Here is a 26,776-nt window from a genome sequence, read left to right on the forward strand (position 1 = left end):
TCTAATCTGGCCCTTCTTTGAGACAACTCCCTTGCCTTGTTATATGAAAATCTTGTGTCAGCCTAGCTCTCACCATAACACAAGTCCAGGCACCCAGAACACTGTTCATTGACTGGAGTCACAGAGAAAATCTCTGCGAGATTTGGGTAGTAGGGAAAGATTATTCTTTCCCTGCTCTTGTCTTGAGACAATTGAGACAAATGACCTCTCCTTGCCAGACTCTCCAGTGACTGCCCTCTAGCCACAGACACACTGACCTTCAAGCTGTTCACATCCAAAGGGCCTCACTCCAGCTTACTCCACTGCTGCCCTTATCATTCCCCTTCCCTGAGGAATTCACTAATGAGTCCTCAGAGTTGGTTTCATTTCCAATTCCAAATGAATTTCTTTAAAGAAAGGCTCAACCTCAAGTCTTTGGTAAAAGCTGAACTCGTCTTATTTACGTTCTCATTTCCTGGATTCTGTTAGAGGAAGCCTGGCTGGAATGTCCTCTGCTCAATCTCCTAGTCTCCCTGCCTCACTGAGCTGCCTCTTTGGTGAACCACCTGTTAGGAGACAGCTGGAGAGCCCATTCTTAGACTGCACAGCAGAGGGCACTGTTGTTCTGGCTTTTCTTTTCTTCTTTTTTTTTTTTTTTTTTTTTTGCAGTGGCGCAATCTCAGCTCACTGCAACCTCTGCCCCGCAGGTTCAAGCGACTCTCCTGCCTCAGCCTCCAGAGTAGCTGGAACTACAGGCGTGTGCTACAACGCCTGGCTAATTTTTGTATTTTTAGTAGAGACAGAGTTTTGCCATGTTGGCCAGACTGGTCTCGAACTCCTGACCTCAAGTGATCCACCCGCCTCAGCCTCCCAAAGTGCTGGGATTAGAGGCATGAGCCACTGTCCCCGGCCCATTCTGGCTTTTCAAACAGGAGTATAAGTGGCACAATTCAGCCAAGAATGAATTGGCCAGAGCCTCTGAGCCCCTCTGCCTTTCCAAATGGATAAACCTTCTGAAGTTAGAGAAATGTACCTTGGGGCACAGTGTGATGGCTCATGCCTGTAATCTAAGCAATTTGTGAGGCCAAGGCGGGAAGATTATTTGAGCCTAGGAGTTCTAGACTGGCTTGGGCAACATAGCAAGACCCCTTCTTTACAAAAAAAAAAAAAAAAAAAATGTGTTTTTAATTAGCCAGGCATGGTGGCACATGCCTGTAGTCTCAACTACTCAGGAGGCTGAGGCAGGAGGATCACCTGAGCCCAGGAGTTCCAGGCTGCAGTGAGCTATGATTGTGTCACTGAACTCTAGCCTGGGCAACAGAGCGAGATCCTGTCTCAATAAAAACACAACTCCATCCCCTATCCACATGAAACTAGAAAGGGAAGGTACTCGTATTCATAGCTACACTCTAAGCTTAAGGAGTGGGCCCACCTCTAAGCTGGGTGAGTGTGTCTGTATCGCAGCAGACAGGCCACTTTTTCCACAAGGGTTTAGCCTTTCCGCACTGGTCTTCCCCACTGGGACTGATCTAATCCACTGGTAGTTACCCACGAAGTTCCAGGCCTCTGCTCCCCCATTCTGGCCATAGGAAATGATATTACACATTTTAGTAGAGCTGAGGGAGGCAGGGTTCTGCCTGTGGATCAAGGAAATGATACCATGTCACCCACCTAACTCAAGGCTGCTCCAGGTGAGAGGACACCCTTGACAGGACCCCCACTGAGCTGTACACAGGGGAGCCTATCAAAGGCTGGTTCGAACAGTCTGTGTTTCCCCTTAGTCCTTTGTCTTTCCTGGGAAGCCTGATGATATTGCAACGGTGGTTAAGAACATGGGCTCTGGAGTCAAACTACTTGGGTTAAATTCATGTCCCTACCATATGCTAGTTACGTAACTTGGGAAAATTACTAAACTCTTCTGCCCTTGTTTCCTCTTTGGGAAATAATAATGGCACCTACATTATAGAGTTGTGCCAAGCACGTTCACTGGCTATTTTTATTGTTATTATCTCTAGAAAATTCCATGTACTCCACTTTACATCAGCAATCTGCAACCAGCGCTAAGTCCTGCTATTGTCTCATGCCCCATCTACTTCCCATGTTCAGAATTCTGAACAAGTGCACCACTTCAAGGAAGATATTTTTGGACATGGAGCCAAAGGAACTGCTTCCATATGGAAAACGTGCCTTGAGGATTGGTCTGCTTTCCTGGGCTCATGCTTCTGTCCACTTCCTCCCAAAGCACTGACAATTTATTTGTATCAGGGAAGATGATAAGTGCAAATTAGCCTTCCAAACACACTTCAGCCCATTTCAGTACATCTTAATGTTCCATCCACCTTTAAGAGACTAATGCCTAACATTTGATTTGACCTCCTAGACAGGAGTTATGAGTCATTTTTTCTGTTTTTTTTTTTTTTGTTTGTTTTGTTTTTTGTTTTATGAGACACGGTCTCGCTCTGTCACCCAGGCTGGAGTGCAGTGGCACAATCATAGCCCACTGCACCCTCAACCTCCTGAACTTCAGCGATCTTCCCACCTCAGCCTCCTGAGTAGCTAGGACCACAGGCTCATCCCACCACACCTCAGTCTCCCAAAGTGCTGGGATTATAGGCATTAGCCACCATGCCTGGCTGCAAATACCCTAATCTAGAAGGTAGATTTCTGGGAGGCACAAAGGTAGACTCATTCTAAAAATTGTTCAACCTGAAAACATTGTGACCAATCAGCTCCAGTTGCAACAAACAGAGGCAATGGGCAAAGTAGTGAATAACTAAGATTGTGTGACCACCCCGAGTCACAGGGAAGCTTGTAATACTGAGAAATCTGCACCATTAATTTGGAGGGATGGAAGATCCACTCAAGTACTTTTATATCACCCTAGATGTCCTTCATAGTCTATTCAAAGCATTAAAGGTGGTTTTATGGCAACCTCCAATTTGTGGCCCAGTTCTAGAAGCTATTTAGGGTACTTCATATCTACTTACCAGCAAAGACCATGCAGAGCATGGCGTTAACTGGATGGAGGAAGGACCATTCGGTAGGTGATATTCTGTTGTATCACCTACCGACAGAATAATTGATTCATCTACCTTACCACATTGGAGTTTGGTTATAAAGAGCTCATTGCATCCCTCCACCCAGAACATGCCCCTTCCCAGTAGCTGTGGCATGATTCTTTCCAAGCCCTGCCCCCTTCACCCCAGGTACCTTCCAAACCTTGGCAGCTTGGGAAAGTTATGGGTTACCAAGAATATCTCCCAGCTTGCCAAAAATGGATGCAAGGTATATGCCAATTGGTGCTTGATTCCAAAGGAAGGCATCCAGGTGAGTGATACTGTCCAGCACACCTCCAAGCACACACTGACCATTCATATGGGAAGCCAGGACCCTGCTGCTTGGACACGTTGAGATGATAGAGAACATCATCTGCCTGTACGCTTGGCAATCAGCCTGAGGCCTCAGAAACAGACAGAGTTCCTAACTGTCACCTGAGCTCAGACCAATAATTATTCTCAGTCTAGCTCCCACTGGCCACTAGGAATATGCTTGTTCTTTCTCCTCAGTCTATTTCTGTTTGTCCAAGGACATCCTGCCATCCCTACCTTGCCCAAATTCAAATACCAAGCTCAATAATATTGCTTCCAGGAAATAGCCTCATTGCTATAACCTGTAATGAAGTACAAATCAGCCCTGTGGTTCAGTCCAGGCTTCCAGAACTCTATATGCTAACCAAGGCTTCAGTACTGTTGCTTCTCCAAGTCCTCAGCTGTACAGGGAGGGGATTCAAACTGTTCCCCACTCTAGTGGTACCATTATTTCAGATAGCGAATGTTAAAGGAGATTTAACTGGAGGGCAAACGAAAGAGATGAGGGACAGAGATGATGAATGAGTGAGGCTGAGCCAGGAAGAAAAGAGAAAAGCAGGAGCTGGGGAGGAACTCCAGAACAGAAGGGGCATCACCACCCTCCACCAGAGATTAGTCCGCAATCCTCGACAATTTCCAAAGAGAATGGTAAACTGATCCAGTTCCTGGCAGGCATCCATAATCACAAAACATAAAAATTTGAGGAATGGGATGACTTCTGCTCCAGGAATACAGAATGGAGTCACTGAAAATGTCAGATGCAGAGGTGGATTTTTTTTCTTTTCCTTTTTTTTTTGAGACGGAGTTTCACTCTTGTCTCCCAGGCTGGAGTGTAGTGGCATCATCTTGGCTCACTGGAACCTCCACCTCCCGGATTCAAGCGATTCTCTTCCCTTAGCCACCGGGGTAGCTGGGACTACAGGCGTACACCACTACTCCCAGCTAATTTTTGTATTTTTCATAGAGGCGGGGTTTCACCATGTTGCCCAGGCTGGTCTCAAACTCCTGATCTCAGGTGATCCACCTGCTGTGGCCTCCCAAAGAGCTGAGATTACAGGCATGAGCCACTGTGCCCAGCCAAGAGCTGGATTTTACTCTGCATTTGAGACTGGCTGGAGGAGATAGGGAAAGGGGCCTAGCGCCTTTTGGCTTGCATGACAGATGGATGGAACAGCTAAGAGAGAGAAATCTTGAAGCCACCCTAAACAGCTCTCCTTCTCTCACTCCCTCACCAAGTCTTGCTCTTCTGCATCTTAAATTTTCCTCAAACTCATCCTCCCTTGTTCAGGAGTCTGAGATGCAAGCCAAATCTAGCCTATTTAAGCAGAATATGAATGGATTTTTAAAAATTTTGGCTGGGCACAGTGGTTCAAGCCTGTAATCCCAGCGCTTTGGGAGGTGGAGGCAGATGGATCATGAGGTCAGGAGTTCGAGACCAGTCTGGCCAATATGGTGAACTCCCGTCTCTACTAAAAATACAAAAATTAGCCAGGTGTGGTGGCAAGCGCCTATAGTCCCAGTTACTTGGGAGGCTGAGGCAGGAGAAGTGATTGAACCCAGGAGGCAGAGGTTGCAGTGAGCCAAGATCGGGCCACTGCACTCCAGCCTGGGTGACAGAGTGAGACTCCATCTAAAAAAAAGAAAAATTATATGTATGTGGGGCTGGATGCAGTGGCTCATACCTGTAGTCCCAGAACTTTGGAATGCTAAGGAGGGAAGATCTCTTGAGCCCAGGAGTTCATGGCTTCAATGAGCTGCGATTACACCACTGTACTCCAGCCTGCACGGCAGAGGGAGACCCTCTTAAAATACATAAATAAATAAAAAGAGAAAGAAAATAAGAAAATATTGGGAAGCACATAAAAGCTGCAGTAGGAATGGAAAACTACACATGGTGGACGGTAATCAGAAACAATGCTCAGAATCATGCTATAGACCTGGTCTGGCACAGACACCACTGCATTCAATGCTGTGGTGGGCACTACTAGCACCAAGGATGCTGGGTCCTGAATACTGCTGCTGGAAACAGGATGCAGCTTCGTTGCTGTCACCTCCTGTCACTAGCAGATAACTTTATATCTGCTTCCTTGCAACCTTTGATTCAAAATCTGAAGCAGATGTGTTTGATTGGCCTAGCCAAAATTCTTTGTCCATATCCTTGCTGAAAGAGAGGTTGAGTAAGGAACAACTCGTCTATTCAGCCTCTATTGTGAGATATAGGTTTTGCTTCATAGGGAGTGATTCCCAAACATAACGAAAGCTAGGTAGCCACTACACTGTACTACCTTACCAGCCCATCTCCTGTCCTTCTCCTCTTTACCCAGCACTCCAGGCTCCAAACCAAATAGCCCTCTGATGCCTCTCTAATGCTTCTAAACACTTGCCATTCTGCTGTCTGAAATGCACTTCCTGATTCTACTGTAACCCACCTCCTTCTTTTCCTCCAAGACTTAGCTCAAACATAACTTCCACTATTAGACCATTTGAAGTTCTGCAAATATGCCAATCCCAGGAAAGGAATGTCTACCCAGATAAGGGCCTTTTTCACTTGCACTAACCGTAAGTATGTGTCCAATATCCTGATTCCAGAAGTTGGCTGCTTAAAACCCAGGAGTCAGGCAGGAGCAAGAGAGTGGTAAGGGAGGTCTTGTGATCACTGCATTCTCCCTCCCTCCCCTCTGTCACAGCCATGGTGATTGGATTCCTGAGAACTGGATGTGAATGGCTAGGAGAGATGCCTGCCATGCACCTGGTTAGCATGGAGACCAGGGAATCAGAGAATCAAATAGTCATTTGCCAAGTACTCAGAATAAGTCTACTCTCATTTCAGACCAGAAGGAATCAGAGCCTACTAGGCTTCCCCCCATTATCTCAAAAGATGGGAATTATTCCGTGCACCAGAATAGCCACACAAGATACCACGAAGCTGTCCGGAAGGTGTTGTTGAAGACATGTAAGTACCTTGGGGTGGGCATCATGCTAGGATAAAAAAAAGATATGTCTGAGTTCCTAAAGAATGGCTGGGATGAGGCCGGGTTTGGTGGCTCATGTCGGTAATCCTAGCACTTTGGGAGGACAATGCGGGCAGATCACAAGGTCAGGAGTTCAAGACCAGCCTGGCCAACATAGTGAAACCCCATCTCTACTAAAAATACAAGAATTAGCCAGGCATGGTGGCACATGCCTGTAGTCTCAGCTACTCAAGAGGCTGAGGCAGGAGAATCACTTGAAGCCAGGAGTTGGAGGTTGCAGTGAGCCAAGATCATGCCACTACACTCTAGCTTGGGCAACAGAGTGGTGAGACTTCGTCTCAAAAAAAAAAAAAAAAAAAAAAAAAGAATGGTTAGGATGTGGTTGGGTATGGTTATCTGGCAGGAAAAAAAAAAAAAAAAAGAGCCAAGAGGAGAGAGACTGAGAGGAAGAGGGAGAAAGTAGACTTGGTGGGATAAGCATGATGAAATAAATTTTTTTTTTTTTTTTTGAGACGGAGTCTTGCTCTGTCACCCAGGCTGGAGTGCAGTGGCGCCATCTCAGCTCACTGCAACGTCTGTCTCCCAGGTTCAAGTGATTCTCTTGCCTCAGCCTCCTGAGTGGTTGAGATTACAGTGTCTGCCACCATACCCAGCTAATTTTTGTATTTTTAGTAGTGACGGGGTTTCACCATGTTGTCCAGGTTGGTCTCGAACGCCTGACCTCAGATGATCCACCCACTTGGGCCTCCCAAAGTGCTGGGATTACAGGCGTGAGCCACAATGTCCATCAATAAAATGAAATTTGAATTAGACTTAAAAGCAGAAGATCCATGTTTGAGTCCTAGTTCTGCCTCTTTTTTGATGTCTCACCTTTTCTTTTCTTGGAAACAGGATCTCATTCTGTCACCCAGGCTGGAGTGCAGTGGCACAATCATAGCTCACTGCAGCCTCGAACTCCTGGGCTCAAGTGATCTTCTTGCCTCAGCCTCCTGAGTAGCTGGGACTACAGGCATGCACCACCAAGCTTGGCTAATTTTTTAAAACCATTTTTGTAGAGAGGGAGTCATGCTATGTTGTCCAGGCTGGCATCAAACTCCCAGGCTCAAGTGATCCTCCCACCTTGGCCTCCCACGGTGCTGGGATTACAGGTGTGAGCCACCACACCCGGCCCATTTACCCTTTATTGACCTACTCCTTCATTGGTTTTGCTGTTGTTGTTGTTGTTGTTTTGAGGCAGATTCTCACTCTGTCGTCCAGGCTGTAGTGCAGTGGTGCAATCTTGGCTCACTGCAACCTCCGCCTCCCTTGTTCAAGTTATTCTTGTGCCTTAGCCTCCTGAGTAGCTGGTACTACAGGAGTGCGCCACCACGCCTGGCTAATTTTTGCGTTTTTAGTAGAGACGGGGTTTCACCATGTTGGCCAGGCTGGTCTCAAACTCCTTATCTCAGGTGATCCATCTCCCTTGGTCTCCCAAAGTGCTGGGATTACAGGCGTGAGCCACCACTTCGGGCCCCTCATTGGTTTAAAGGCAGGATGTTGAGGAGAGAAAATGCCTGATCTATTGTTTTACTAATCTTTCAAAATTGTTGGGAGAAAAAAAGTAAAAACGAAACCATTGTATATATTATCCTTTTGAGGAATGGTAAGCACCAGCTTTGGCATTTTATTGAACCGGGTTTAAACTGCAAACGAATTCTGTGACTTTAGGCAAGTTCCTTTAACCACAATCTCTCTGAACCATCTGGAAATGGGAATAATACTTTTTAGCACTATTGTGAAGCGAGAACATGTACATTTTAAAAAGCATGTAGCCAGCCTGGGCAACATGGTGAAATCCCATCTATAAAACATACAGCCAGGCATGGTGGCTCATGCCTGTAATCTCAGCACTTTAGGAAGTCGAAGTGGGCGGATCACTTGAGGTCAGAAGTTCGAGACCAGCCTGTCCAACGTGGCGAAACCCCGTCTCAACTAAAAATACAAAAAAATGTTAGCCGGGCATAGTGGCAGGCACCTGTAATCCTAGATACTTGGTAGGCTGAGGCAGGAGAATCACTTGAACCCAAGAGGCAGAGGTTGCAGTGAGCCAAGATGGCGCAGTTGCACTCCAACCTGGATGACACAGTGAGACTCTGTCTCAAAAAAAAAAAAAAAAAAAAAAAATTCGCGGGGCATGGTGGTGCTCACCTGTAGTCCCAGCTATTCAGGAGGCTGAGGTGGGAGAATCACTTAAGCCTGGCAGGTCAAGGCTGCCATGAGCTGTGATAGCGCTACTGCACTCCAGCCTGGGTGACAGATCAAGACCCTGTCTCAAAAAAAAAAAAAAAAAAACCAAAAACTAAAAAGCATGTAGGACATCAAAGCATGATGTAGGCTGATAAAAAATAAAAATAAAAATAAACATCACATAGTATATGATGCCATTTATATAACATTCTTTTTTTTTTTTTTTTTTTAAAGACAAGGTCTCACTCTGTTGCCCAGGCTAAGTACAATGGGGCAATTATAGCTCACTACAGTCTCAAACTCCTGGGCTCAAGTGATCCTCCCACCTCAACCTCCCGAGTAGCTGAGACTACAGGTGTGTGCCACTATGCCCAGCTTTTTTCTTTTTCTTTTTTTTTTTAGACACAAGGTCTGGCTATTTTGCCCAGGCTGGTCTTGAACTCCCGGGCACTCCCAAGCACAGCAATCCTCCCGCCTCAGCCCCACAAAGTGCTGGAATTATAGGTGTGAGCCACCACACCAGGCCTTACAACATTCTTATATGACATTCTTATATAACATTCTTATATAACACTCTGGGTTTTTTTTTTTTGTTTTGTTTTGTTTTGTTTTTGAGACGGAGTCTCGCTCTGTTGCCCAGGCTGGAGTGCAATGGCACGATCTCAGCTTACTGCAACCTCCGCCTTCTTGGTTCAAGTGATTCTCCTGTCTCAGTATCCTGAGTAGCTGGAATTACAGGCACCCGCCACCAAGCCCGGCTAATTTTTGTATTTTTAGTAGAGACGGGGTTTCACAATATTGGTCAGGCTGGTCTTGAACTCCTGACCTCAGGTGATCCACCTGCCTTGGCCTCCCAAAGTGCTGGGATTACAGGCGTGAGCCACCACATCTGGCTCTTATAACATTCTTAAAATGACAAGATTACAGAAATGAAGAACAGATCACTGATTTCCAAAGCGGGACAGTGGGAGAGGGTGGCTATAAAATGCCAGCTCCAGGATGGGTGGTGACGGAACTATTCTGTATCAATGTATTCAATATATTAATATCATGTTGTGGTAGTGTACTATAGTTTTGTAAGCTGTAACCATTGTGGGGAAGGGTAAAGGGTACACATGATTTCCCTGTTTTTGTTTTTTTTTAAATAGAGACAGGGTCTTGCTATGTTGCCCAGGCTGATCTTGAACTCCTGGGCTCAAGTGATTCTCCCAAAGTACTGGGATTACAGGCATGAGCCATTGCACCTGGTTTCCCCGTACTATTCGTTACAACTGTATGTGAACCTATAATTATAACAAAATTAAAGTTTAAAACCTAAAATACTTTCAGAAATCAAAACAGGCATATGTGGAAAGAGGGGTAATAAGTTATTTCTAACAGCAAAACTTTAATATTTTTCCATTTTAACTTTTTTGAGACAGAATCTTGCTCTGTTGCCCAGGCTGGAATGCAGTGGCACAATCATGGCTCACTGCAGCCTCAACAACCTCCCAGGCTCAAACGATCCTTCCCACCTCAGCCTTCTGAGTAGCTGGTACTACAGGCGTGCACCATCCCACTGGACTAATTTTTGTATTTTTTGTAGAAATGAGGTTTCAACACGTTGCCTGGTCTGGTCTGGAAGTCCGGGGCTCGAGTGATCCATCTGCCTGTTAAAGTGCTGGGATGGCCGGGCGCGGTGGCTCACGCCTGTAATCCCAGCACTTTGGGAGGCCGAGGTGGGCGGATCACGAGGTCAGGAGATGGAGACCATCCTGGCGAACACGGTGAAACCCCGTCTCTACTGAAAATACAAAAAAATTAGCCGGGTGTGGTAGCAGGCACCTGTAGTCCCAGCTACGCGGGAGGCTGAGGCAGGAGAATGGCGTTAACCCGGGAGGCGGCGGAACTTGCAGTGAGCTGAGATCGCGCCACTGCACTCCAGCCTGGGCGACAGAGCGAGACTCCGTCTCAAAAAAAATAAAAAAATAAAAAATAAATAAAGTGCTGGGATTACAGGTAAGCCACTACACCTGGCCTCTAATAGCAAAACTTAATAGCTTATTATTAATTAATAGGAAAATAAGCCAAAAAATGTAACATCTACTCAATGAATTATTAGGGATTTTTAAAAAATTATTATAAACACTGTATAGCAATCCAGAATATTAGGCTATAATTCTAAGTTTTAAAAATAAATTTTATACTGGTAGAATTAGACTTATCCAAATGTAAAAGTCTTTTTTTCTCTCTTTTTTTTTTTTTGAGACAGAATCTCGCTCTGTCACCCTGGCTGGAGTGCAGTGGCACGATCTCAGCTCACTGCAACCTCCGTCTCTCAGATGTAAGCAATTCTCCTGCCTCAGCCTCCCAAGTAGCTGGGATTACAGGCACCCACCACGATGCCCTGCTAATTTTTGTATTTTTGGTAGAGATGGGGTTTCACCACGTTGGCCAGGCTGGTCTCAAACTCCTGACCTCAAGTGATCCACCTGCGTCGGCCTCCAAAAGTGCTGGGATTACAGGCATGAACCACCTCACCCAGCCAAAAGTACTTTTTTTTTTTTGAGACAAGTTTTGCTCTTATTGCCCCAGTTGGAGTGCAATGGCACAATCTTGGCTCACCGCAACCTCTGCCTCCCAAGTTCCAGTGATTCTCCTGCCTCAGCCTCCCGAGTAGCTGGGATTACAGGCATGCACCACCACGCACGGCTAATTTTTTTTTTTTAAGTAGAGACGGGGTTTCTCCATGTTCGTCAGGTTGGTCTTGAACTCCCAACCTCAGGTGATCTGCCTGCCTCGGCCTCCCAAAGTGCTCAGATTACAGGTGTGAGCCACCGCGCCCAGCCCAAAAGTACTTTTTCAAACAGCATCAGAGTCTGATATTATTACAAACATTTAAGAATATTTAATACCACATCTAGAACATAATAGGCACTAGATAAATGACATCTATTAACAGCATCTAAACATGAGGTAGTATTAGTTAGGTTTCAGAGAATTACTTGGAGTGAGCAAAGGAAGCCATTTTTTCCAAGAGGAGGGAAGAGAATGAGGATGATTAAGCCAAGAAAAATAATAGATCAGTGGACCCCATCTTACGCATTTCCCACGTAGGTTGACCACCTGTTTTTTTACCATCTTAGCACTTGGGGAAAGCTCTCTTAGAGGTGGGCTTACTAGCAGCAGGAAGAACCAAGACTGATTCATTTGACCATGAAGGATGTGAGATGCTGGAATCCGGAAGTGAAGCAGGGTGTGGTGACCACACTCCCAGGACCTCTCAGCACCTGGTCAGGCTGAGCAGTTGCCGGGCTGGGCTGGGCTATTGCTGCCCTGAGGCAGAAAAGTGAGCCGAGAACTTGAAGGAATTAGATAACCTGCCCTTCCCCTCACCCATTCAGTTCCCAATCAGGTCTTCAGAATCCCCTTGACTGATGCTCAGAACTTCAGCTTCTGGCAGTCCCACGATCCAGGAGTGCATCCAGAGGAAACCATGCCATGGATCCGGAGCCCACGCCACTGTCTCATAAAAAGCGCGATGACCAGGTTAGGCTGGGAGGGGCATAAGGGTGGGGAGGTCAAGGGAAGTACTCCTTCCCTTTACTTCAGTCTTAGAGACTATTTCATCTCTGGTCAGTTAGGGAATTAGGAGAGATTTGAGTCTTACCAGAGAAAACTGGCCCCAGAATTTGGGCCGTGATGGCATTAAAAGGAGTTAAATATTTGTCTGTGTCTTTGTGTTCCTCTTTGTGGGTGTGACTTCTGAGCTGGTGCAAAACAAGTGTCCATAGTATTCCTGTGGCAGTCCAATGCTGCTTTCATCGCTACCTCTCCACCTCTCAAATCACCATCCGTTGGCAGTAGCCCCACTTTTTCATCACTACCCCTACTCATTCTGCCCCGAGGCGGTTTTGGGAGCTATTTATTTATTTATTTACTGATAGAAACGGAGTCTAGCTCTCACCCAGGCTGGAGTGCAGTGGCGCGATCTCAGCTCACTGCATCCTCTGCCGCCCAGGTTCAAGCAATTCTCCTGAATCAGCTCCTGAGTAGCTGGGATTATAGGCACCCACCACCGCGACCGGCTAATTTTTGTATTTTTAGTAGAGACGAGGTTTCACCATCTCAGCCAGGCTGGTCTTGAACTCCTAACCTTGTGATCCACCTGCCAGGGCCTCCCAAAGTGGTGTGAGCCACCGCGCCCAGCCTCTTAGGAGCTATTTTTAAGGATCTCCTGTTCTCCAGCCTGGCCTGGCTGAATCTCTCTCTGAATCTCTTCTTTCCAGGTTTATGGATCACTCTATTCTCAATGACAGAACCTTCAGTCTGTATTAAGAAGATATGGCTGCAGAAAGACAAGATGAATTGTGGCAAGAGTGCAAAGAGGAGGAAAGAAGGAGGTTTCCCAGTTCTGATGGCTGACTAATGGGAGGAGGAGACAGAGAAAGCAGAGTAAACAGATTGGCCTAAAAGTTGCTTGTGTGCACGGCGGGAGCTGTGGGGTCAGGGTGGGAGTGATTCCAGTGTCCAGGTTGTTGTGAGAGCTGGTGTGTGGGAGATTCCTGAATGAGCCAGACCTTGGAGTGAGAAGTCTGTGAGGGGCCAAGGCACTGGAAAGGACCACAGGCCTCATGCGTGGCAGGGGTCACACACAAATCTGGGAAGGCACATACTGGAGCTCATGAAGCTGAAAGGCCTTGAGTAGTCACACTCTCTGAAGATACTGCAGCTTCTCCTTAGCAGGGAGAAAGCCACAGGAAGTCCTCTGACCACAGATGAGAGGCCCACGGACCCCTGGGGCAGGAGGTCGCCCCCTACACCAGGCTTTGTCGCTTCTGACCCACCCAGGGCCCAGAACAGCTACAGAGAACAGGGAATTTTACAAAGAGTTTGATTTTATTGATATTTAAATATATTAAATATTTCACTGAAATACATGGTACACCATCCTCCCTCACCCCCACAGTGGTTACATTACAAAACCAAAGCCCATGGCCTCCCATCTCCTGACTCCTCCACCAACTGGGTGAGGAAAGGGGCAATGGTTGCCCAGGGGAAGGGCATGGCTGGCACTGTGGTACGGGGAGCCAGGGTGTGGACAGGCCCTCCCACCTGGCAAAAAGCAGAGACAAGCCACCCAAGGCTGAGGTCTTCCCACTCTGATCTACTTATACCGTCACCCCTACCCCACGGCACCAAGTAGTCTCTTCCTATCCCTTCCTATCCAGGGATATGGCTGGGGGCAGGGGAGTAGATTTTCTGTCTGGAAAAACAAGTCTTTTCCCCTCCTTCTGCCATGACTACTGAAGTACCTGATGGCCCATTTGGTTGACGCATGAAGATGCCCAAGGGAGGCAGTACCCAGAAACCAGGCCTCCACAGGGAGCTGGTGTCAGAGGGGCATGAGGAGGGGCAAGTGCACTGCCTGCCCCTTCCACTCCCAAACCCAGCAACTCTGGAAACCCTTCTCCTCTGCCTTTCTAGTCATTTCCAAGACAAAGTGATCTTCAAGCAAAATTCAGGCTAGTGCCTTTGGCTTAAATAGGTACAGACAGAGAAACTAAGGGACCAACAAATTCAGGCCACAGTCAAGGAGGTTGCAGGGAAAGGGGTAAAAGGAAGGCAAAGATAGGAAGGGAATCTAGAGTTCAACCTCCTAACCCTCCTGCCAGCCCTCAAGGTTTCACAAGGGGCTGGGGAGCCAGAAACATGCTAGACTCAGGCTGAAGGCTGGAGAAAGCCAAGTTTAAGGTTTCTTCCCCACCCCGTAGTACCAGTATCCGGGTCCTCAGAGGGATTCCATGCTACCCCAGCCCCAAAGCATACCATGTCCCAGGACGCTATCTGGGGAAGCCAGGAAATTCCTGAGCCTTTGTCCATCAAACCCCAGACAGTTTAAGTGCTGGCATGGAGCACTGGGGCTCAAGCAAGCGCTTGGGTCCCTGCCACAGACAGGGAGAGTCATGCTGCACACATGGCCCCCAAACGGCACTTAGGGATTTGGCACAAAAAGGACTCCTCTCCCTCCTTTTGCTAGCACACCCCATCCCACTCCTGTGTAATCTGGGCATCTCTCTACATCCCCTGAAATAGGAAACCCTGCTTTATTCCCAGAAGACAGAGGCCCACAGGAGACAGGCAGCCTGGGGTGGAGAGCTGAGGAGCAGGAGCGCAAGGACTCACACAGACCTGGAAAACAGATATGCACACAAAGACCAACATGCACACACAGTGACACAAACACACAGGCCCTCCCCAACGCCAGAGACTTGGGAGGGCAGGTTTGGGATCAGGGTCATCTTTCTCCATGCCCTGACCCTTTTCTATTTGGCAACAGAAGAGGGAGAGATGCTCCATGTCCCCTTGCCAGTAGACAGCAAGAGAGCACTGGGGCAGAGTGACCTGATCTGGACCCCATTGGGGTCCTCAGATCAGACAGAGTCTGGCACTGCCCCAGCCCTGGCCTGCCTGCTCTTTGGCACCTGCAGGTGAACTTCCAGCTCCTGACCTGATATCCCCACACACAGGCTTGCTCTCTGAGCATTTTCACAGTACCAGTGAGGCCAGACGCCCCGTTCCCTGGAGCGTGCAGGAACTGGGGCTAAATCTAAGCTGTCAGAGGTCCCTTTGTTCCCCTTTGGGGACAGATTGTGGGACTAGAATTTGGCACATGGAAACATTCTCCTGAAATATGGCCAAAGCTGGCTCCCCAGAGCATCTCCCTCCTCTGCTCTGTGCCTAGGAGGGACACCTGGCTGGGGTGGGGAAGTGCCCAGGACCAGTGCTGGGGACGCAGGTATTGCAAAGGCAAGCATGGAATAGGCACTCCTCATGCCTGTCTTTGTACAAAATATTGTACAAAATATTCCCAGGAAAAAAGAGGGAAAAGAAGGGCCCAGCCCTGAACCTGCTGCCCAGATAGACAGGGAAGGGTAGGCATGGCAAGCTGCCATTTTAATCCCTCAGGCAAGAGGCCTCCTTCTGCTTCTGCTACTGACCCCTCCCCTGCTCCCAAAAGCTGGAAGATTGGAGAGGGAACAGCCCTACCCCAAGTAAGAAGGAAAGTCACTTGCATAATCCTCTTGGTAGGTAGCCCCTTGTTTTCCAGCTTGAGGGTAGACGAGCATGATCCAAGCACAGCCTGCTGGGATGTTCCCTTTTGTGGTTAGCAGGGTCTGGAGGCTCAGTGCCCCCTGCCACAGCTCCACCCAGCGAGCACAGAGTCCACTCAATGCCCACCTTGATCCCTTCAGCTGAATTTGTGGCTAGGTCCTGCTAACTGCTGGGGCCCCCATTGAGGAAGTAGGTGGTCATCTCCCCCTTGCCCTTCACCTTGACCACCCCTCGACACTCCAGCTGGTAGCCCTTGGCAGCTAGAACCTGGTACAGGTCCGTGGTCACCTGGGGGAGTGGGAGGGGAGCCCGCTTAGCCTGGAATCCTTCCTGCTGCATTTGCAGGGGCCCAGGGGTTCTCTAGTCAGGCTAGCTCCCTTCCCCCAACCCCCACCCCACCATACACAGAACACTAGCCACCCTACCCCTGTCCTAGCAGACTGCAGAGACACCGTAGAAGCCCTCTGGGCCCACCTGCCTCCCAGCCCCTGCTCATATTCCCCTCACCTGGATTCGGTCGGGGACCCCCGTGCTGTCCATACGACTAGAGACATTCACTGTGTTCCCCCAGATGTCATACTGCGGCTTCCGAGCCCCAATGACACCTGCCACGACTGGGCCCATGTTCAGCCCTGAGGTGGGGAGAACAGCAAGAGACTAGAGCATGCTCCAGGGTAAACCCAGGGAGATATCCCACCTCCTGGAACAGGTAGAAGGACCCAGAGAAAAAAATGGAAAAAGGACAAGTCTCCTGGTTGTAAAGAACAATCTAGTTCAAGAGCAGCCTGGCCAACATGGTGAATCCCCATCTCTACAAAAAAATACAAAAATTAGCTGGGCATGGTGGTACACGCCTGTAGTCCCAGCTACTGAGGAGGCTGAGGTGGGAGAACAGATTGATTGATTGAGCCTGGGAGTTGATGCTGCAGGGAGCTGTGATTGTGCCACAGCACTCTAGCCTGGTGACAGAGCAAATCCCCGTCTCAAAAAACAAAAAAACAAACAAAAACACCCGAAGACCTGAGCACCTCAGTTTAGGAGCTCCCCTGAGTCAAGGCAGCCATGCTGTAACAGTAATCTCCTGAATGCCTGTTCCATGTCAACCACTCCAGTAAGCATTTTACATGGCTTCTTCCTTTCTTTTTTTTCTTTTTGAGATGCAGTCTTGCTCTGTTGCCCAGGATGGAGTACAGTGGCACGATCTCGGCTCACTGCAACCTCTGCCTCCCAGAATCAAGAGATTCTCCTGCCTCAGCCTCCTGAGTAGCTGGGATTACAGACACGTACCACCACGCCCAGCTAATTTGTTTGTTTGTTTGTTTTATGAGACAGAGTCTTGCTCTGTTGCCCAGGCTAGAGTGCAATGCTGCGATCTCGGCTCACTGCAAGCTCCGCCTCCCAGGTTCACGCCATTCTTCTATCTCAGCCTCCCAAGTAGCTGGGACTGCAGGCGCCCACCACCATGCCCGGATAATTTTTTGTATTTTTAGTAGAGACGGGGTTTCACCGTGTTAGCCAGGATGGTCTTTATCTCCTGACCTTATGATCCGCCCGCCTCGGTCTTCCAAAGTGCTGGGATTACAGGCGTGAGCCACTGCGCCCGGCCCTATTTTTTTTTTTTTAGTAGAGACGGGGTTTCACTATGTTGGCCAAGCTAGTCTTGAACTCCTGACCTCATCATCTGCCCATCTCAGCCTCCCAAAGTGCTGGAATTACAGGCATGAGCCACCGCGCCCTGCCTGGCTTCATCCTTTTAACACCTCTAAAAGGTAGGTATTTTTATCCCCATTTTATAGATAAGGTAACTGAAGCTTAGAGAAGTTAGAAGACTTCTCAAATAAGCCAGTAAATGGAACAGCCAGAATTCAAACCAGATAGTCTGACTCCCATCCACCAGTTCATTTGAGAGGAAGTACCTCTTATCGGACTTGTCACATATAAGGGCAGAAGTATTCAAGTTTAGATAAACGTGATTTTTAATCCCAGCTCTGCCACTTACTAGTTGTTTGACCTTGGGCAAGTTATTTAATCTGAGAGTCAGTCTCTATCCAATGAAAGGGGATAGTAATATCAGTATTAAAGTATGCTCAAAAATGTCTAGGACAGTGCCTAATGATCTCTGTTCTTAATATCAGACTTGATATAGGAGGTCAGAGGGAAGAAAACCCCACAGGAGCCCTGATGGGAAATCTGTGATCCCATCCCCAGCCTATAATCCCAGCTTCAACCAGAAACAGTCCTGGGAAAACCTGCCAAGCAACCAAGCCCTCTTACCAATCTTCATCTGGAAATTGTTGAAGGAGTGCTCATTGATGTGCTTCATCTGCTCCATGAGCCGCATGGCGTAGTCAGCCAGGGCAGTGATGTGGGAGCGGCCCACCTGATCGTAGGTGCTGGCGTTCAGCCCTGAGGCAGCCATGTAGGTGCTACCAATTGTCTTGATCTTTTCCAGCTGCCGGAACCGCTCCTCGCTGATGATCTGAACAACACATGGGGACCTGGCTGTCAAGGCAAAGACCCCAAACCCAGCCCTGCCCCAACACTCATTTCTTGCCTCGCCTTGCCTCCCTTGCCCACTTCCCTGTCTCAAGAGCCCCCTTCCAGCTGCTGCTATCAGTGTAAGACTGACGAGCTGGGAAAACAGGCCCCCTCGGACTCCAGGCAGGACTTGGGCACACAGCTGACGAAGGTCTCTCCCGTAGCTCACAGAACACAGACACACACGTGGGATATGAAGCAATTTCTCCAATCCTCACCTTCCGGGATACTGAGTCCCAGGATGAGCAAGTGACCTCCCTCCAGAACAGTGAACAGCCCATTCCTGACCTGGATGTTCAGGACACTACCTCACATTTTGCTTCAATTTTCTCTATTCAGAGGACCATCTCGCTTGGTTGGTCTCATGAGGTTCTGTCCACAGACCAGTGCCTTCTTCTTCAGTGACATCCACCTGGTACCTATCTTATCCCTCTACAGATCAAGTCCTCCCCTGCTCCCCAACAATGATGACCCTGCCCCACTAGGGCTGACCCCCTTGATGCCTTTGACACCTTCATGGGTTCTTTTTTTGGGACGGAGTCTCACTCTGTCACCCAGGCTGGAGTGCAGTGGCGTGATCTCGGCTCACTGCAAGCTCTGCCTCCCGGGTTCATGCCATTCTCCTGCCTCAGCCTCCCGAGTAGCTGGGACTACAGGCGCCCACCACCTCGCCCAGCTAATTTTTTGTATTTTTAGTAGAGCTGGGGTTTCACCGTGTTAGCCAAGATGGTCTCGATCTCCTAACCTCATAATCCGCCCACCTCGGCCTCCCAAAGTGCTGGGATTACAGGTGTGAGCCACCGCACCTGGCCCCTTCATGGGTTCTTACCTCTACCTCCACTATGCCTGCCCTTACCCCTACCCCTGATGCCTCTGAGTCCCATCAAATCTCTCTTTCTCTTCCCAGTGCCACTCGCCCCTTCCAATCCCTGGTCTCCAAGTCCCCCCAATTCTCTGCCAGCACCAGCCAACTGGACAAGTACCTCATCAAAGTCAGCGATGATCTCGTTGAGCAGCCGCAGGCACTCGACACCCTCATTGTTTGCCTCCAGCTCCACATAGAACTCAGAGAAGTTGGCAATGGAGGCAAACATAACAGCCACACACTCACACGACTGATAGTAGAGTTCATCATTGCGGCGCTCCCGGGCCAGGAAGTGGGCGGCCACGTCCTTGGGCAGAATGTTATGCAGCAGCCTCCGGTTGTATGCCTGTAGCTCCTCCATCTCCTCCTTCTCCCCTGTTGCCTGTGGACAGACACCACACCCATCACCCATTGCCCGACATTCACAAGGGGTGGGTGTGGTGGCCAAGGCTTGGAAGTGGGGGTCAGAGGGAATCACATAGAGGAAGAAAGGCACGTACAGATGAGGCCTAAAGAACAGGCAAAGGGCTAAAGGGGGTAGGTACAGGATGGGGCAAGGAGGAAGGGATGGGCACAGAGAAGGCATGAAACCAGGGTGGGCCTAGGGGCGGCCTGAGGCTTAGCCAGCTAGCAGGAGATACGTTTCTGGCCTGGCCCAGGCTCCACCCCTAGGTTCCTCCTCTTCCCCCAAAGGCCCACTCGGTCACCTGTAGTTTCCAGAGGAAGTCTAGGCGGGCAGTCGACTCCACCTGCTGAGCATGCAGATACAGCGCCAGCGCGAACACCAGCAGAATCACAGGGGTCATATATTTGAGGGCCACCCTCCCTGCAGCTGGACTAAGGATAAGCAGAGACATGCTTGGTGTCTGAAGGAGGCATCTAATGGCCCTACCCTTTGCTGCCTCAGAGCCCTCACTTACCAGTCCAGCCCATCAAAGGTCTCATTGGAAGAAGCCCTGGCAAGAGGAGAAAAGAGACAAAGTCATCAGTGCTTCCTGGGTTGCTGGGTGGGCACATGGAAGGGGAGATACAGACTGCATTTACTAAGCACATACTAAGAAATCAGGCATTGGGCCAGGGCTTTTACTTACATTAATTAACTCATTAAGAGTAGAGGTTAAGAAAACCTCTACTCTTAGAGACTCCTCTACTTACCAGCTATGTGACCTGAGACAAGTCGTTTAACTCTCTAAGCCTCCTTCCCCATCAGTCCAACAGGGATCAGATTTAAATAATGTACGTAAAAGGCTTAGCACAGTTCCTGCCATACAGTAAGCCTTCCATAAATGTCAGTTACTATAATCTTTACAACTACTCTGTGATTTAGGTGACGGTGCCATTTTAGAGATGAGGAAATTGAGGCTCAGAGAAGCTAACTTACCTGTCTAAGGTCACACAGCTAATGAGCAGCAGAGCAGGGATTCAAACCCAGCAGACACCAGAGGCTTTTTCTACTACAACAAGCTACGGCCACATATGAAAGGAATGGGGTTTTTGCAGGGGAAAAGCCAGTGTGATGTCCCAGGCAAAGCCCCCAAGCAGGAGTCAGAAGCTTTGGTTCCTAGCCAGGGCCCTGCCACCAAGCAGCTGTATGTCCTATGGGTGGTTAAGATGGTGGATGTGAAAGCACCATGCAAATACAAGAGGGAAATTTTTTTTTTTTTTTTTTTTTAATGTCTAGCCTAAAGACACAAGGATTTCCCAGGACTGGGGTTTCCTTGGGGTAACTATTTGGGGTCACATGCTGGGAACTCCTCCATCTCCTCCCTTTCCCCCACAGGGGAGTTGTGGCATTCCAAGAGCACAAGGGGCCTGGGCACCAGAGAGGCTCACAGTGACCCAGCAAGGTCAGGGAAGTTCCTGGGGTATTAAAGGACCTGAGAATAAACTCACAAGCCATGGACGCCAAGCAGTAGGTCATAGTTGTCAAAGATGGTGGCTGGGGGACCCAGCAGAAGCAGCACCAAATAGATGAGCCCCAAGACAAAGACCATGGCCAACTTCCCGATGCTGCTGATGTGCAGGAAGACAGAGCTGGCCAAGAGACTCAGCAGCACGCTCCCGATGAAGTACTGCGGGGGGCAGAGGCAGCACTGGGTGAAGGCAGAGGCCACAGCACCCTTGGGCAAGGAGAGCCCTGCACTCTCCTGCCTGACCTAACCTTTCTGCCACACCCCCTCAAACCCCCATATCCTCCACCTTCCATGTCCAGCCCCTACACCACACCAGGGCCCCTGGTTGCTCCTAGTGTGGGAGACTCTGGTGAGTTCCTGGGTCCCCAGCGCCCATCACCAGGTCTGGCACAGAAGGGCCAATGTCTGTGCCAGGACAGCCCCCCCCACCGCCTGAGCACTGCTTGAACACCTCAGGGAAGCTGCAGGTGGGCGTGGTGCCCTCACACAGGGGAGCATCCAGGCCCAGAGAGTAATTGAGCTGCTGCAGGTGGCAGGCAGTGATGTCAGCAGGTGTTAAATTCAGCATCCGGGCTGCACAGGTCCGTATGGGGGTGTGATTACAGGTGAACTGCAAAAGTAGAGGGGTGTATCAGGATAGCCAAGGAGGGGAAGGGTTGCAAGGTACCTGGTGAAGCCATGTACCCTGCCCTGGGCTATGCCCAGGTACCTTATACCCCATGGGCCTTAGTACTGACTCAGAGATGACAAGAGGTTGGGAGAACAAGGAGGGAGAACTGGAGTTAACCTTGCCCTATTCTGGGAGGGGGCTCCCTGAGGGCAGAAAATATGTCTTATTCCCCTCTGTACCCCCAGTGTCCAGGACAGTGCTTGGCACAGAGCGGAGGTGGGAGAATTCCCACTGGACCCTTACCATGTTGGCAATGGCAGAAGTAAACACAAGCAGGACGGAAAAGATGCCAACTGCGGTGCTATGTGCCCGTGAGCGAACGATGCTGCGGGACAGACGTTGCAGGGCCTTAGGGAACAGCTAGAGGAATCAAGAGGCGAAGAGTTGAAGGTTGTATCAGCCAAGGAGGAAGGCCAACCAGGGATGGGGCCCAGTGGAACAGGCATGGCCTTCTCCCTCTCGCCATGTGACCTCCTCCCTGTCTGGAGTCCAGCCTGCCCTCCCAACAGCCTCAGAAGTCCCCCTACGTACAGAACCACAGGAGTACACGGCACAGATCAGCACGGTGACCAGCAGCAGCAGGAAGATGCTGGCATAGATCCCAAGCATCAAGATGGAGCTGGGGCAGAACAGGGCCAGAAAAATCATTTAATTCTGGAAGACCTGGGCATTCTTGTCCCACCCTCTGGAACAAGCAGGGATGCAGGCTCCAGGGATTGTGGGCTCGTGTGGGTATGTAGGAAGCTTCTGGGAAGCGGTGGAGAAGAGAGAAGCTAAGAGAGGAAGGGCAGGACTCTCACTGTGGGAAGATGAGAAGCTGGATGAAGCAGATGAAGCAGAAGACCAACAGGGCACAGGCAACGTAGGCTCCGAAGCGGGGATCCACCTTCCGGGAGTACTGAGGGAGAGGAGGCTGAGCTGGGTGCTGGGCCCTCCCTAAGGAAGGCAGGGACAGCAAGGACAGGGCACTACCAGGCGTCTCAACACGGAGGAGATGCAGTTGGCCCAACTGACGAAATCCCCACCCTGCTCTGTGGTCCCTTCTCCATGCCCCAGAAACACCTGTGCTCAGCCTTCCCTGCCGCGACCTGCCCCTCCCCCAGCCCTTGTCCTTCTGCCCTGTATCCCTGAAACCTTCTTCTCAAGATCCTCTCTCTGGAAGGTGAGCAGAAACCGGCGCACATGGTCCTTCCGCAGCTGATCAATGCTGCGGGCATCGATGGCACGGCTCAGGAACTCATCCACCTCATCCTCAGGGTTCAGGGCATCTTGGGTGCCCCGGCTGAGGGCAGGAGACATGGCTTCACCAGATGCATGGGCATGGCCACGTGAGAAACAATGAAAGGAAAGGTACGGGCAGCACCCAAGGGAGGGAGGGAGAGCTGGGGTGTGGCTCCTGCTCACATACAGCACACCTAAAGTCAGGGAAAAGGAGGATTTTGGCTCCCCCCAGCCCCATCCCAGGGTGCAAGTGCCTTCTCCCTCAATAACCTGACTTACTTGTCTTTGCTGGAATCATCAATGCCCTGGAGAAAGGGACAGAGTGTGGAGTGAGGTGAAGGGCCAACAACCTTCATCTCTGCAGCCCCTTCTCCCACCCCAACACTGTGCTGAGGGTGTCCCCACCATATCTTCTGGGGGCACTGGGACCCCTGAGATGAAATCTTCCCACTGTCCCAACACCAGAAAGCATACATGGAAATGACAGTCACAAGCAGAAAGGACAGGGTCAGGGACACTGAGGGAGCCAAGAAAAAGAGGCCCTAGGTCTGGTGCTGAGGGCCCCTCACCATCTGGCGGAAGGCCTTGGAGTCCTTGGTCCGGGAAAAGGCACGATCAGGCACCCAGCGCGGCATCAGCCCTTCCATGGAGTTGGCCCGAGTCCGCTGCAGCTTGGCCAGCATGGCCTTCTCCTCTTTCTGTGTGGGCAGCATGGGTACAGGCTCAGAAGAGGGGCCCAGAGAAGGCCTTGGCCTGCTCCTCCCCATTTGTCGCTCTTCCTGCTCCCCTGCCCCCAGCCCTGCCCTGGCCCTGACCCGTTTCTGGCTGGCGCCCAGGATGAGGAAAGTCTCAATGTGCTGCTCCTTGAGGTATGCGTTGCGCTCGCCACCACGGCCTGGCTCCACCTCGTAGTCCCCGTTCAGGTACTGCAGTGTTGCCCGAGTGATGTGGATGCGGCTGTACGTGGCCAAGAGGGTGAGACCCTGGCTCTCCCACCTTGCTCCCGTACCCCACCACCTGGGCCCCCCTACTCACCCAGCCCGGCCTCCTGCCTCCATGTGGTTGGCCAGGGTCACATCATTGGACCACACATCGAACTGCCATTTCCGCAAGCCAAGGACGCCGCAGTGCACGCGCCCGCTGTGGATGCCCACGCGCATGTTCACATTCACACCTGTCACCTCACGTACCAGCCTGGGAGGATGCAGCCCCAGATCAGCTCCTGGCAGTCTTCCCCTCCCCCAGCCCACAGCCCAGGCCCTTCACTCCCCTCAGGGCCCAGTGGGCAAGGACAGACCCAGATGCAGGGGACAGGAGCACAGCCTTGGTTGGACATGAGCAGAAGGCTGCATGGGGCTCAAGGACAAATGTTAGGGCTGTGTTCACCAGCAGGGGCCCAGCAGCATCTTGTGGAACTGAGCTAGGAGAAGAGGAATCACTGTTATCCCCTCTGGCCTGCACAGATGGCATTCCCTCTAGCCCAACTCCCCTACTGCACAGGCTCTCCCCGCCCCATCTCGGCTGGCTGGGAGTCTAAGGGTCCACATGGGTCTTTGCACAGGTTGGAGAAAGATTCCCCTTCCCAGTGACAGACAGACTTCAAAGACAGAGAAACAGCCAAAACTGGGGAAATCTCCTGAGGTCTCATCAAAAAGTAGGAGCAGTCTGGGGACCCCGCAATTCCAGGAAGCCTGGGAATGGGGCACTGCTTACGAGATGGCCTCGATCATGTCTACCCCCATCTCCACACAGCAGTGGGCATGGTCGGCCCGGGCTTCCGGCAGCCCTGACACACAGTAGTAACAGTCCCCCAAGATCTTGATCCTCAGGCAGTGATTCTCCTGAATGGGAAAGAGTTGGAGGGAAGGGTAACCTTTACTCTCTTGCCCACCCAGTCTGCATGGCCCACCACCCTCGACGCACAATCTATCTGCTCCCAAATCCCCAGCTGCTGCCAGCAAAGCTATGCTCTCACCACAGTCAACACCCAGGCCCAATCCCAAGGCCCAGCACCCTCACCGCAGCCAGCTTGTCAAACCGGGCAAAGAGCTCATTCAGGGTCATGACCAGCTCCTGTGCAGTGCACTGGGATGCCAGGCTGGTGAAGCCCTCAATGTCTGCAAACAGGATGCTGTAGATGACAGCAGAGAAAGAACAGATCACATAGCCCTCAAAGACTTCCAGACCCCTGCCCTGCTTGGCACCCTCCTACCCTCACCTTACCTGACATTGTCATGCTTCTGTATGTAGATTTTGTGGAACATCATGTCTTCTTTTTTTGTGTTGATGTCTTCTTTCATCTCCATGGCAACATGCTGGGGCAACACCGACAGCAGCAGCCGCTCCTAGCCCAGTGGTTCCAATAGGCATCACTATACTCTTGGCCTCACATTTCAATCCCTCCTGGTCTCTCCACATCACCAGAGTCCTCCCAGACTTCTCTGAAGACCTTCCCTTCTGGACTGTGGCCTGATCTTCCCCCGTCAGAGCCCCTCTGACCACCTTCCATTAAGCCCCCAGATGTGCTCCTGTCCATGCCCTCCTTCCCTTGGACAGGACAAAACCCCAGTATCAGAGGGCCTCTGTGACGCACAACCCAGGGGAACCATCACACTGTGCTCCACGGAACTGGACAAGGCAGCAAATCCAATCTGCAAGTTATGTGGGGGTGAGGTGGGGGCAGGCCCTGGCCAGGGGAGCAGTCCCACCTGCTGCCGATTCTCATGCTGCAGGTGGAGCCGGGCCTGGATGTAACCACGGGTCTCCTGAAAGGCCTGGCGCTGAGACACCTCTGCTGGATAGTGTGTGCAGATGCCAATGACGTTGGTGCAGAGGAACAGCAGCACATTGGCACCGAGCTGCAGGAGGTGGTAGAGGCAGACAGTGACCATCTCCTCTGCCCACCCCCCCAAATACACACACACATTCACACAACTTGCTAGGTTCTCTGAGGAAGGAAGCCAGGGTCCTGCACCCTCTCTATCCCCAAGCTACTGCCACCCCTGCAATATATCTCTCCCATGACCCACAGGACCCCAGATCCCAGCCAACTGCCTGAATCCTCCATGACTAGAAATGAGATCTTTTCACAGCTTCTGGAAGCAGAAGACCATCTAGGGCCAGGTAAGTCATGGGGCCCAGCTCCAGCACCCTGTATCTCCTGCTCCTCAAACACCCCACACGAAAGACAAATGCTGCTCCTTTTGCAGGTGCTCCTCCTAAAGGACAGCACCCAGGAGACCTGAGCTCTACATCCTCCTGTGAGTGACCCAGGACAAGTCACCTCCTCTCTCTTGGGTTTGCTCATCTATAACCCAAAGAGGAAGAATAAGAAGATCTCTAAAGCCTCTCCCTGACTTGACATAACTTAGTAACAATAATTGTCCGGGCGCGGTGGCTCAAGCCTGTAATCCCAGCACTTTGGGAGGCCGAGACGGGCGGATCACGAGGTCAGGAGATCGAGACCATCCTGGCTAAAACGGTGAAACCCCGTCTCTACTAAAAAAATACAAAAAAACTAGCCGGGCGAGGTGGCGGGCGCCTGTAGTCCCAGTTACTCGGGAGGCTGAGGCAGGAGAATGGCATAAACCCGGGAGGCGGAGCTTGCAGTGAGCTGAGATCCGGCCACTGCACTCCAGCCCGGGCGGCAGAGAAAGATTCCAGTCCAAAAAAAAAAAAAAAAGAAAAAGAAAAAAAAAAAGTAACAATAATCACCATTGTCATTATTATTATGGTAGCTAGTTCGTTGGCTGCCTACCATGTGCCAGGATTCTGTAGGTGCCTTCTATATACTGACTAACATTTCTTTTTTTTTTTTTTGAGACGGAGTCTCGCTCTGTCCACCAGGCTGGAGTGCGGTGGCGCTATCTCGGCTCACTGCAAGCTCCACCACCCGGGTTCCCGCCATTCTCCTGCCTCAGCCTCCCGAG

The 26,776-nt window shown here is 50.4% G+C and overlaps 2 protein-coding genes across 4 annotated transcripts in view; one reads left to right on the plus strand and one right to left on the minus strand.

Annotated features, from left to right (window-relative positions):
- The window catches only part of TEX49 (testis expressed 49), a 30,925-nt gene extending 17,926 nt beyond the window's left edge, over positions 1-12,999 (plus strand). The window contains exons 2-4 of one of the 2 annotated variants that reach the window (XM_023210605.1): positions 6,178-6,300; positions 11,929-12,073; positions 12,814-12,999. In XM_023210605.1, coding sequence (XP_023066373.1) covers positions 6,178-6,300; positions 11,929-12,073; positions 12,814-12,862 — 317 coding nt within the window. In that variant the 3' untranslated portion in view covers positions 12,863-12,999. The remainder of the gene's footprint in view (positions 1-6,177; positions 6,301-11,928; positions 12,074-12,813) is intronic. The other variant, XM_023210606.1, reaches the window with a different exon arrangement.
- Positions 13,000-13,404: 405 nt separating this feature from the next.
- The window catches only part of ADCY6 (adenylate cyclase 6), a 24,236-nt gene continuing 10,864 nt past the window's right edge, over positions 13,405-26,776 (minus strand). The window contains exons 3-23 of one of the 2 annotated variants that reach the window (XM_023211251.2): positions 25,556-25,705; positions 25,071-25,192; positions 24,867-24,978; positions 24,561-24,688; positions 24,145-24,267; positions 23,883-24,041; positions 23,663-23,804; positions 23,417-23,545; positions 23,127-23,152; positions 22,761-22,908; positions 22,427-22,524; positions 22,158-22,245; positions 21,870-21,986; positions 21,408-21,566; positions 20,937-21,115; positions 19,964-19,999; positions 19,751-19,880; positions 19,162-19,425; positions 17,915-18,119; positions 16,148-16,272; positions 13,405-15,928 (exon numbers count right to left, since the gene is read on the minus strand). In XM_023211251.2, the coding sequence (XP_023067019.1) occupies positions 15,803-15,928; positions 16,148-16,272; positions 17,915-18,119; positions 19,162-19,425; positions 19,751-19,880; positions 19,964-19,999; positions 20,937-21,115; positions 21,408-21,566; positions 21,870-21,986; positions 22,158-22,245; positions 22,427-22,524; positions 22,761-22,908; positions 23,127-23,152; positions 23,417-23,545; positions 23,663-23,804; positions 23,883-24,041; positions 24,145-24,267; positions 24,561-24,688; positions 24,867-24,978; positions 25,071-25,192; positions 25,556-25,705 (2,766 nt within the window). In that variant the 3' untranslated portion in view covers positions 13,405-15,802. The remainder of the gene's footprint in view (positions 15,929-16,147; positions 16,273-17,914; positions 18,120-19,161; positions 19,426-19,750; positions 19,881-19,963; positions 20,000-20,936; positions 21,116-21,407; positions 21,567-21,869; positions 21,987-22,157; positions 22,246-22,426; positions 22,525-22,760; positions 22,909-23,126; positions 23,153-23,416; positions 23,546-23,662; positions 23,805-23,882; positions 24,042-24,144; positions 24,268-24,560; positions 24,689-24,866; positions 24,979-25,070; positions 25,193-25,555; positions 25,706-26,776) is intronic. The other variant, XM_023211252.3, reaches the window with a different exon arrangement.

The sequence above is a fragment of the Piliocolobus tephrosceles genome, chromosome 10 (assembly GCF_002776525.5).
Source record: "Piliocolobus tephrosceles isolate RC106 chromosome 10, ASM277652v3, whole genome shotgun sequence".
NCBI lineage: Eukaryota > Metazoa > Chordata > Mammalia > Primates > Cercopithecidae > Piliocolobus > Piliocolobus tephrosceles.